Below are 13,133 nucleotides of genomic sequence, written 5' to 3' on the forward strand. Positions count from 1 at the left end.
CTGTATATGCTACCTCTCATTACGTGCCTCAGATATTCAAGTTTTCTCTTTTTTATCATCTTCATTAAGTCACCTTCGCCTTGACCTACTCTGAATAAGACTTCTCTGTTTGAAATGCGTTGAACTCATGATATTCGGAGCATTCTACGACATGACCACATCTCGAAGGCTTCTAATTTGTTCATCATATTAACGTTCATGATACAGGGTAAGTCATGAGGAACTGTACATACTCCTACCTCGTATAGAGGCTCCTATGGGGAATAACAAATGACCATTAAAAAGTGTCTGCTCCCATTGTTTAATAATATACAGGGCGAGTTTCGCATTTTGACAGAAATTTGTATTCGTCATAATTTTTGAACGGTCAGATCGATGTGTCTCTTATTTGGTTCAATCGTTACACTATTACCAACTAATCAACTGATTTATTCAAACCAGAAAAAAAATCGGGTCCGGCTTTAAAAAATTAGTTCGTTTGGGTCTTAGGAAAAATTTCACCCTGTATATGCTTTTTGAAAACTCTAATATGAATTTTACAAATTAGACAAATAGACAATTAAAATGGCTTATTTATTTTTTTCCCACACGATTACTTAATTTTTTATAAAAAAATCAAATTTGACTATGAATTAAAAGTTTGGTAAAGTGAACCATAGATTTAAAAAAATTAATTTTTATTACAAAAATTAATTTCTTTTGAGCAAATATTTAATTTATGTTACCACCAATCAACTGATTTATTCAAACTAAAAAAAAAATCAGGCCCGGATTTAAAAAATTAGTTCGTTTTGGTCTTAGAAAAAATTTCATCCTGTATACGCTTTTTGAAAACTCTAATATGACTTTTACAAATTAGACAAATAGGCAATTAAAATGGAATATTTATTTTTTTCCCACACGATTACTTAATTTTTTATTAAAAAATCAAATTTGCAAAATCGGAATTTTAACCTAAAAATGAAAAAAAAAAATGAAATCACGGTTAACTCGCTACAACTCTGTTCCATTTTAATATTTTTTTTCTGATAGTTTTACAGCACATATCTCTTACCATTGTGAAGACTATGAAAATTGTTGTAGACTTTCAGTCTTCTTCTCGTAAAAGTTATGAATTTTTAAAAATAAAAGGTGCAGATTCGTGAATTGCAAAGTTAAATCGCAAAAATTAAGTGAAAAAATTTAAAATTTATCTATTTGATCACGTCTATGTTAAACTATAGAGTCCAAAGAGAAGTGTTATGGGGAGTTTTAGATCTAGACGTGTTATAAAAAAAAAAAATGGTGAAACTTTTAATGAAATTAAAAAAGAAATGGTTTATCGAGAAAATATCAATACACGACAAGAGCTAATTTATAAAATTATTGATTCTTGTAACATTATTATTAGAAATGATCCCTTGATGAACTTGATGAAATGAACTCTGAGGTCTATTAGATAGTTGATGGTCCGACAAAGACGTTGTATAAAAACAGGTTGATTTCATTTCGAAAATCTGCTATAAATGTGAACAATTTTTTTGTTTTATTTGTTTCTTAAGTTCTTTTATGTATGTATACAATTATTGCCTACATACATATTGTTAAATTTTCTTAAACATATAAATAAATCCGTTTATGTTTAATATTCTACATATTATGCATATTTTTTTCGTTAATTAAAAAAATAAAATAACTGTATTTTGCCTTTTGAAATAACATTCTGAGAATTCAAAACGACACTACCGATGAATCACTAAACATATATTATACAGGGCGATGTTTTAGTTTTAGTCAAAACAACCTGTTCCTTTTGAAATTCTGGAAATTACCTAAAAGGGTTTTACTATTTGTAACGTACAGCACAAGCTGTGGAAGTATAAATACGTTATGTATAAATTAAATATTTGTTCAAAAAAAATTAATTTTTGTAATAAAAGTTAATTTTTTTAAATCTATTCAAAAACTTTGCCAAACTTTTTATGCATAGTCAAATTTGATTTTTTAATAAAAAATTAAGTAACCGTGTGGGCAAAAAATATGACATTTTAATTGCCTATTTGTCTAATTTGTAAAATTAATATTAGAGTTTTCAAAAAGCGTATACAGGGTGAAATTTTTTCTAAGACCCAAACGAACTAATTTTTTAAAGCCGGACCCGATTTTTTTCTAGTTTGAATAAATCAGTTAATTAGGTGGTAATAATGTAACGATTGACCAAAATTAGAGACACATCGATTTGAATGTTCAAAAATTATGACGAATATAAATTTCTGTCAAAATATGAAACTCGCCCTGTATATTATTAAAAAATGGGAGCAGACACTTTTTAATGGTCATTTGTTATTCCTCATAGGGGCCTCTATACGAGGTAGGAGTAGGAGTATGTGCAGTTCCTCATGACTCACCCTTTATAGGTTTCACATCCACAGGATACACATAACATTTTAGGAACTTGATTCCTAGTTGTAAGTTCAGCTGAGAATTGCTCAGAATAGATCTAAGTTTTATAAATGCTCCTCGGGAAATAAGCCACAATTTTACCAAAAAAAATGATTTTATTAACGTTTCGAAGCCTAAATCGGGTTTCGTTGTCAAAATACAAAATACTAAAATAAACAAAAATGTTGTTGCTGAGTAAAAAAATTCTTGTAATAATTTATTTAATCTGACTCATTTATATTGGCAATTCAGACGTATATTATACATTTTAAAGTAGAAGACTTTAAAAATAAATGATATCGCCAATATTTATGAGTTGCGTTCCTGGGACGACTTAACAATATTGGCGATATCATTTTAAAGTCTTCTACTTTAAAATGTATAATATACGTCTGAATTGCCAATATAAATGAGTCAGATTAAATAAATTATTACAAGAATTTTTTTACTTAGCAACAACATTTTTGTTTATTTTAGTAGTATTTTGTATTTGGCAACGGAACCCGATTTAGGCTTCGAAACGTTAATAAAATCATTTTTTTTTTTGGTAAAATTGTGGCTTATTTCCCATTAAAAGTGATTGATATAAAAATGCCACAATAGCTTCAGAACAACATTCTATACGAGTGTTAATTTTTTTATCCGGATTTAGTGTCTCGTTTATCCAACATCCTAGGTATATAAAATGGTTAAGTTTTGTTATCGGTTCATTACTGACAAATAGTTGCATAGGGCCGACGTCTTCTTTACTAACCTCAAGTAACTTTGTCTTTGTTGTATTTACGTAACTTAACGATCGATACGGAATTGACTCGATCTCTAGTGACTCGATCTATAAGAAATTGAAGATCTTTGATACTTTCAGCCATGATCGCGGTGTCATCTGCATATCTGATGCTGTTAATAGTTTCTCCCCCGATTCGAACTTCACATTGCCCTTCCAAGGATTCGTTAAACATTATTTCTGAGTAAACTTTAAACAATGTTGAGAATAACACACAACCCTGTCTGACACCCCTTTGAATACAAATTTTGTCTATTTCTTTACCGTCTACCAGAATAGAAGCTTCTTGATTCCAATATAGATGTTGTAAAAGTATCAGATCTTTATCATCTATTCCAATCATTTCTAGGTATTCAAACAACCTATCATGTTGAACCCTATAAAACGCCCTCTCAAAATTTATAAATCAGACGGAAATTGGTTTCTGTACTTCCCATGATCGTTGAAGTAATGTTAGCATTGAGAACAAAGCTTCCCTTGTTCCCCATTGTCATCTAAAATTTTTTGTGTATATTAAACTCATGTTTTCTTTTCTTTTCTGAAGGCTGCACGAATGTTATTATTGTACAGATATTTGCACAATCTGAAGATCACAACAAGAATCACAAAGAATCTGAAGTCTATCTTAGTGACATTTTATTGATGGCCAGAACGCTACATTTGTTAAGTAATGTGTATCATATTTTTTAGTTTATGTCTTCATTGGGACGCCATTGGCCTTGGTGGAACTTATGGACGCAATGCAAACATCCAAGTTATTCGATAAAGGCGAATATTTCCTAATCCACGTAGATATGAACACCTACTCCGACGAGTCTGCTTACCAGTATCTATGGAGTAAGTATCTTCCATCATAGACCAGGGCGCATCTGTAAAAATATTAGTACATTTGGACGTTGAGAGGTGACTCAAATTTTTTTTCAGAAATTGCTTGAAAATAACTCAAATAATAATATTTGAGCTATCCTCCCTCTCAAAAAGGTCCGGAACATTGTTTAAATAATCAAAATGTCAAAAAATGAAGAAAAAATTCGATTTTTTTTTTCGTTTTTTGATTATAACTTTAAAAATATTCATTTCCGAGAAAAGTTGTACTGACATAAAAGTTGCGTAATTAAATTTTCTACAATATAGAATTGGTTAAATATTTAAACAATAGTCACCCTTGTTGCAAAATAGCAATAATTTCCAAAATAACCATACAAAAACAAGTATTCGCATTTTACGTTTTTCAACCATTTATGCTACACTTAGGACCTTCATATTTTACCCAGAAAGACTTTATAATACAATTAAACAATACTGTAAATTTCATTAAGATCGGTTCAATAGATTTTGCAAAATAAATTTTGCAATCCAGCTTTCGCAAAAAAAATTCATTTTTTCAAAATGTTACAGGACTGAAAATAAAGCAGATAGCAAGTTAAAATATTTTTTACTTATAGAAGTATACTGTATCTTTCATTTGCAATTTGCAAAACTAAAATCGATTAACTACCAAGGGGTCAGTAATTTTTTAAATAAACATTAATTATTGGTGCTACGCGCAGGACAGCGGATAGTTTGCTCTGATTGGGCATTCCAATGACCTTTGATAATGATTGATACATTTTAATTTTTATTACATTTCGATATAAATAAATAAATTTGTTTATTGCAAAATAAAAACACATACTCTGTCCTTTGAAATTGCACTTTTTTTAGCAAAAACTTTCTTTGTTCATATATTTTAACTTAGAGAATAAAAGTTTATTATTTTTAAACATATGCAATTTTTTAAACAATATTTCACAAACAATAATATAATTAGTGTGATTTTTGTGGAATTAAAATATTAAAATACAACAAAATATAGAGTAAGAAAATAATATATTAGATAAAGATTTGAAGAAATTGTGGTGGAAATCAACTTGTGTGAATCGAACACCGCTGTCCTGCGCGTAGCACAAAAAATTAATGTTTATTTAAAAAATTTCCTGACGCCGTGGTAATTAATCGATTTTAATTTTGCAAATTGCAAATGAAAGGTACAGTACACTTCTATAAGCAACAAAAAATTCAACTTGCGATCTGCTTTATTTTCAGTCCTGCAACATTAAAAAAAAATGATTTTTTTTTGCGAAAGCTGGATTGCAAAATTTATTTTGCAAAATTTATTAAACCGATCTTAATAAAATTTACAGTGTTGTTGTACTATATCATAAAGTTTTTCTGGGTAAAATATGAAGGTCCTAAGTCTAGCATAAATGGTTGAAAGACGTAAAATGCGAATACTTGTTTTTGTATGGTTATTTTCGCAATTATTGTTATTTTGCAACAAGGGTGACTATTTTTTAAGTTTTTAACCAATTTTATATTGTAGGAAATTTAATTACGCAACTTTTATGTCAGTTCAACTTTTCTCAGAAATGAATAGTTTTAAAGTTATAATAAAAAAACCAATAAAAAAATCGAATTTTTCCTTCATATTTTGACATTTTGATTATTTAAACAATGTTCCGGACCATTTTGTGTGGGAGGATAACTCAAATATTATTATTTAAGTTATTTTTAAGCAATATCTGCAAAAAAAATTGAGTCACCTCTCAACGTCCATCTCAAAACAGATGCGCCCTGGACTATCATAAAAATAGACGAATTCGTTTTGATTCAAATAGAGTCTCTTGCCATCCCATGACACTTGTTTCGAGGTTTACTCGTTATCAAAGAGGCTTTGAAAGAAGACTGATTTGAACCAAAACGCACCGACTGCGACTGGTCGGTCGGTAAATTCCATCACTGTAATCATATTTTCGTAAAATTCCTAAATTTATTTTGTTCCCAGTACCTAAATATTTGACTAAATATCAGAACTGTAAAGACTTGGGTGATCCCAGCGGCTCCCAGAAGAGGGCGCAGTCTTTGTTCGTCATTGCGCCCACCGCTCCTACTGAAAACTTCCAGGAATTCACCGCCAAAGTGCAGGATTATAATTCGAAGGATCCGTTCAATTTCCCGGTTTCCTCGATTTTGGCAGGAGATTTCGAAAAGGTAAGTCTCACGAATTTTTTTCATTGTCCTGTTTCTGTGTAATACGTATATAAGATTACTACTATAGACGAGTAGACAAGTTAATAGAGGTAAAGTTCTACAAATAAGGCTTCATCTTGTCCAATTAACTGAACTTACACTCACAGGAGCAGAGAGCATGATAAAAATCCAAAACGATTTCTCAAGACCCTTAGATTGCAAAAATGGACTAAGACCGGGTGATGGACTATCGTGTCTCTTATTTAACCTGGCATTAGAAAAAATAATTCGAGAGTACCAGATTAATAAGAATAGTATTTTTAACAAATCAGTACAAATTGTCGGATACGCAGATGACATAGACATCATAGGTAGGTCCACAGAATCTCTGACTAAAGCATTTCGGTAGTTAAGAGCATCTGCAGAGAGAATGGGACTAAATATAAACGTTCAAAAGACCATATAGGTGTTGCACTAGGTCAAGCAACCCGAAACCTACAAGAATAATAATTGACGACCTAGAACTGGGAGGTTCAAATAAAGATAACAATGTCAGTGAAGAAATTAAAAGAAGAATAGTGCTCGCCAATAATAGTGTTAATGGCTTAAGAAGACAGAGGACCTCAAAAATACATAGAAAAATTAAATTGACTGCTTACAAAACACTAATAAGACCAGTGCTAACATTTGGTTCAGAAACTTGATCACTTACACAGAATGACCAAGAACTGCTCAAACATTTTGGGAGAAAAATCCTAAGACGAATATATAAAGGCATAAAAGAACAAGGTTTGTGGCGCAGGCGTTACAACTTTGAGTGGTATAGATGTTTCGCAGAACCTGACGTAAAATTCATTAAGATATCACGCCTTAGATGGATAGGGCATGTAATCAGGCGAGAGGAAGATGTCCTAGTCAGAAAAGTTTTTGACCGAAGAGAGTCGATAGGACAACGAGCAAGAGGAAGACCGAGACTTAGGTACCAAGACAACTTAGAGAATGTTGCATGGAAAAGAGTTGCCAGAGATAGGGGTGAATGGAGGATTGTTCTGAAGAAGGCTTTGGCACATAAAAATCTATAACGCCACTTATGATGATGACTATAGACGAGTACAAGAGAATGAGCTGGGTCGACAGTTTCAGAAATGAAGAGGTACTTACTCGGCTGAACCAAACAACAGAATTTATATAATAAAGAGACGCAAGCTAGAATACTTCTATCACATGTTAGTAAACATGGTTCTGGTAGAACATCATGGTTGAAAAATCCAAGACAATGGTACGGAAAACCGACTACGTTATTATTCAGAGTTGCTGTGAATAAAGTCACGATAGCGAATATGGGAGATGGGAGCTAACATGATATCCAAAGACCGATAGCGGCCGTGGAACTAGAAGAAGAAAAAGAGCATGTTAAGCATTCTTCCCCTAGGCTTAGATGAAAATTTACCATCGTGAAGAGATCGAAATTTCTCTACATTTAGTAAATTTTCACATCTTATTTCTGTAGATACTTTCTTTTTTTATAGTTATCATATATCTTTAATTTTCTAGTTCGTCAGCATGTACGCAGCATATCTTTTCGATGCTGTACAGCTGTACGCTTCGGCCTTGGACTATCTTTTGCGCCAAGAAAAGGTGCTGACTGATACCGTTATAGCCGAAGTGGCAAGCAACGGGACGAAGATCATAGAAACCATTATCAAGATTAACGGAACATACAAAAGTAGGTTAAGAATCATTTATTTCCTCATTTTCATGTGTTCTTATATGATAATTCTTAGGTATAACCGGCGCATTGATGAGATTGGACAAAAACGGCGATTCCGAAGGAAATTACTCTGTGATAGCTTTTTCTGAACCTAAAATTAAGAACGTCAGGTATAACTTTAGTTGTGATTACCAAATGAGACCTGTCGGTCAGTTCTATCAGTCCTCTGAAGCCAACAACTCGCTTCCAGTAAGTATTGCAAAGATTTACAAGTAATTTTGACACGTTGCTCTTACATTTTTATAGCTGCATTTATGCCCCACGTTGAGCGCCCAAGAAACATTTCTTATGTTCTTTACATTCTAGAGATACGAACTGAACGCAAATACCCAAATCTTCTGGCCAGACGGCTACAACAGACCTAAAGACCAACCCAGTTGCGGCTTCGACAATGAGCTCTGTCCCAAACCGAACACGCAACTCAACAGCATCATCGCTGCAGGGGTTCTCGCCATTATGCTCTTCTGTTTTGGAGTAATCACCATGAGCATATACAGAAAGTGGAAGATAGAGCAAGAAATAGAGGGGTTGCTGTGGAAGATCAGCCGGGAAGAGATTCAGGATTATTTTAACAGAGACATCGTCTCGAGTCCAAGCCGGGTAAGTGGATGATACAAAGAAGTCTGTAATTGCCGAATGTAATTTTAAATCTTTTACAAGCATATAACTTCTTCTGCACATATCGACATATTTACATTTGTTTTGTTTCAGTTGAGTCTGGCTAGCGCTAGTACGTACGAATCCAGGGGCGGCCTTCAGGTGTTCGCTACCACGGCCCAATACAGGGGCGTAGTCGTTAGGATAAAAGAATTGAACTTTACGAGGAAAAAGGACATATCGCGCGAAGTTATGAAAGAGATGCGTCTGCTGAGGGAACTTAGGCACGATAACGTCAACTCTTTCATCGGAGCCTGCGTGCAGCCCACCTCAATTTTACTAGTCACTGATTATTGTGCCAAAGGAAGTTTATACGTAAGTTTTTTTTTCAATTTCAATTTCATCCAAAATTTCAATTTTTTTTTCAACGTAAGTGACAGTTTCGTGAAGATAATTTTAGTACACGGTAATGTAAGTACTCGTTGGGCTGACCTGCGCACTAGAATCGATTTTCGTTTAAGGGCAAAGCCAGACGGAGTAGCGCTACTCTGTAGATCCACAAAGTGGCTGAAACATGCGATTTTCTAGCGCCGACGACTACGCTGCGAAGCGTTTGGCATTTAATGTAATGAGTGAGAAAAAACAGTAAGTTTGTTCAAATGATTAAAAACTTGCCGGCTAATAATTTTTTACAAAAGTATGTTCGTCAAAATCAGTGTTTGTAATGTCCATAGTTTTAAACATTTTATAAAATTTCAACCCGTTTGAAAAAATACCAATAAACTCCATAAATGGAATTAAGAAGAACCAGACAAAAGCAGCTATATCACAGATAGAAGCACATAAAAAATCAACCAGTACATCTGGTATCCTACAGCCGTAAAATAGTTTGATACAATTTTCAACACAAAAAGCACACACAAATAGTAAGATTTCCAACCTGACAACTGAGTGAACGAGGTCCTATTTTAAGGAGATGATGACATTGAATATATCTAAACATGTTAGTTTGCAACCCCCTTTTAACTGATATCTTATCGTTTTGTTTTCAACAACAAACAATAAAACCTTTTTTGGCCTAAGGATGGGACATCACAATTTATCATAAACAAACAAGATTGTGAGTATGTATTTGTTTTGTTCAGTTCAACGATGGATTCAGACGAAGAAGGTCTCCTTCTACTTCTTTTATTACGGCGTCGTCGAAGTAAAGCGTCGTCACATACGACGGATAACATCGGACAGATATATATGTAATAAATTAAAATGTATAATAAAATGTAAATATTAATAGAGAAAATATTTCTTACCGGATTTATAGACCAGGGCATCTGTAAAAATATTAGTACATTTGGACATTAAGAGGTGACTCAAATTTTTTTGCAGAAATTGCTTGAAAATAACTCAAATAATAATATTTGAGTTATCCTTCCTCTCAAAAAGGTCCGGAACATTGTTTAAATAATCAAAATGTCAAAATATGACGGAAAAATTCGATTTTTTCTTCGTTTTTTGATTATAACTTTAAAAGTATTCATTTCCGAGAAAAGTTGCACTGACATAAAAGTTGCGTAATTAAATTTACTACAATATAGAATTGATTAAAAATTTAAAAAATAGTCACCCTTGTTGCAAAATAGCAATAATTGCGAAAAAACCATACAAAAACAAGTATTCGCATTTTACGTTTTTCAGCCATTTATGCTACACTTAGGACCTTCATATTTTACTCGGAAAAACTTTATGATACAGTAAAACAATACATATTGTAAATTTCTAAGATCGGTTCAATAGATTTTGCAAAATAAATTTTGCAATCCAGCTTTCGCAAAAGAAATTCAGTTTTTCAAGATGTTACAGGACTGAAAATAAAGCAGATAGCAAGTTGAATTTTTTTTCTTTTAGAAGTGTACCTTTCATTTGCAATTTGCAAAACTAAAATCGATTAACTACCACGGCGTCAGGAATTTTTTTAAATAAACAGTAATTATTGGTGCTACGCGCAGGACAGCGGATAATTTGCTCTGATTGGCCATTCCATTGACCTTTGATAATGATTGATACATTTTAATTTTTATTACATTTCGATATAAATAAATAAATTTGTTTATTGTAAAATAAAAACACATACTCTATCCTTTGAAATAACACTTTTTTTAGCAAAAACTTTCTTTGTTCATATATTTTAACTTAGAGAATAAAAGTTTATTCTTTTTAAATATATGTAATTGTTTAAACAATATTTCACAAACAATAATAAAATTAGTTTGATTTTTGTGAAATTAAAATATTAAAATACAACAAAATATAGAGTAAGAAAATAATATATTAGATAAAGATTGGAAGAAATTTTGGTGGAAATCAACTTGTGTGAATCAAACACCGCTGTCCTGCGCGTAACACCAAAAATTAATGTTTATTTAAAAAATTTCCTGACGCGGTGGTAATTAATCGATTTTAATTTTGCAAATTGAAAATGAAAGGTACAGTGCACTTCTGTAAGAAAAAAAATTCAACTTGCTATCTGCTTTATTTTCAGTCCTGCAAAATTTAAAAAAAATGAATTTTTTTGCGAAAGCTGGATTGCAAAATTTATTTTGCAAAATCTATTAAACCGATCTTAATGAAATTTACAGTGTTGTTTTACTATATCATAAAGTTTTTCTGGGTAAATATGAAAGTCCTAAGTGTAGCATAAATGGTTGAAAAACGTAAAATGCGAATACTTGTTTTTGTATGGTTTTTTCTCAATGATTGCTATTTTGCAACAAGGGTGGCTATTTTTTAAATTTTTAACCAATTCTATATTGTAGGAAATTTAATTACGCATTTTTTATCAGACAAATTTTCTCAGAAATGAATAGTTTTAAAGTTATAATCAAAAAACCAATAAAAAAATCGAATTTTTCCTTCATATTTTGACATTTTGATTATTTAAACAATGTTCCGGACCATTTTGAGTGGGAGGATAACTCAAATATTATTATTTGAGTTATTTTCAAGCAATTTATGCAAAAAAATATGAGTCACCTCTCAACGTCCATCTCAAAACAGATGCGCCCTGGACTATTATTCTTTCCGATATTCCTTCTTTAAAATCAGGAACAAATAATTCACAGATCTCGTCACACGCTTTTCGTTTCAATGCCCTATTGCTATACACTCGGGTTTTATATCCAATATAGCCGCTCTGTTTTGGACTTCAGTTCAAAATCTTTCGGAATCAAAATTAATTTTACGTCATCACTGTGTAAACTATCGTCAATATCTGCGGCAGCTACAAAAGTGGTCCGTCTGAATAGGTTTTGCGGCTAATGGACGTCACTACCAGCGATGATCGGAAGGGTACGTTTAATTTACATAAGAATTTACGGCTAATCATCGAAAGCTGCTTTGTGGATCCACAGAGTAGCGCTGCAAAGTGGTCCGTCTGTTTTTGTCCTTACTATCACCGGACGATACAAATAATGAACAAACGTTTCGTGCCGACTTCTGGACTGTTTGTTGGGACAAACCTCTAGTCACACTTACTCTGGCTTACTACATGATAGGATAACAATGAACAAACATTTGTAGTTGTTTTTTCTTGTAGGATATTGTAGAAAATGAAGATATTAAGTTGGACAAAATGTTTGTAGCGTCTTTAGTTCATGATCTCATCAAGGTAAGTACAATTCATTAGTTAACTATTTCACATCTTATCTTCTCTTCTTCAAGTGTCATCTCCGCGACGAAGGTAGGAAATCATCATAGCTATTCAGACTTTAGATACGGCTGCTCTGAAAAGTTAATTTGATGTACATCCATACCATTCTCTCAGTTTTGTTATATTAATACCTATTTCATTTAAATGACTATATTTATTTCTTTCAAGTAGTTTATTAGTAATTTAAATATTTCCATTTCATGACAACTCTCAGTTTTGTTATATTAATACCTATTTCATTTAAATGACTATATTTATTTCTTTCAAGTAGTTTATTAGTAATTTAAATATTTCCATTTCATGACAACTTAGTAGATATTCTACACTAATTGGAAAATACACTTGTGTTTGTCGTAAATTGTAATATAATTGGGCTATATATGCAAGCGTCCACAGACCCGCATCGTACGCATCGGACGCATCGTACGCAACGGATTTTAGTTTGCCTTATACAAAAACTTATGTAACTGCGTCCACTGATCCGCATGGTACAAATCGCATCATCGGTAATGCCGAAGGGTTGCTTCGAAAGGCAACTTTTGCGATGCGTGCCGATGAATCATTCGGAATGCCGATCAGTGGACGCACCCCACGCACTCTGTTCGGAATTTAGCTTGGCCCAGTGGGAGCTAACTTACGGTTTTTTGCATTTGACGATTGTCTTCTTGGTAATGAAACAAGTAAACTCAGTTTTAACTTTTATTTTATATATAGGTATATTCAGGTAAAAATATTACAGTCCATGATAAGTTGATTATGGGGATTGAAATATCATAAATATTACTCATTTTTCATGTTTATTGGTCTTTTTTAAGATATCTTGAGTATCTAACTATGAAAATTAT

General features: G+C 32.4%; 1 protein-coding gene across 3 annotated transcripts in view; it reads left to right on the forward strand.

Moving 5' to 3' along the window:
* LOC114325468 (receptor-type guanylate cyclase Gyc76C-like) overlaps positions 1 to 13,133 on the forward strand; it is a 435,588-nt gene that overhangs the window by 370,135 nt on the left and 52,320 nt on the right. For all 3 annotated transcript variants that reach the window (XM_050648929.1, XM_050648932.1, XM_050648931.1), the window contains exons 7-13: positions 3,896 to 4,042; positions 6,030 to 6,235; positions 7,769 to 7,940; positions 7,999 to 8,174; positions 8,292 to 8,585; positions 8,697 to 8,957; positions 12,175 to 12,246. In XM_050648929.1, coding sequence (XP_050504886.1) covers positions 3,896 to 4,042; positions 6,030 to 6,235; positions 7,769 to 7,940; positions 7,999 to 8,174; positions 8,292 to 8,585; positions 8,697 to 8,957; positions 12,175 to 12,246 — 1,328 coding nt within the window. The remainder of the gene's footprint in view (positions 1 to 3,895; positions 4,043 to 6,029; positions 6,236 to 7,768; positions 7,941 to 7,998; positions 8,175 to 8,291; positions 8,586 to 8,696; positions 8,958 to 12,174; positions 12,247 to 13,133) is intronic.

This window comes from Diabrotica virgifera, chromosome 4 (assembly GCF_917563875.1).
Source record: "Diabrotica virgifera virgifera chromosome 4, PGI_DIABVI_V3a".
NCBI lineage: Eukaryota > Metazoa > Arthropoda > Insecta > Coleoptera > Chrysomelidae > Diabrotica > Diabrotica virgifera.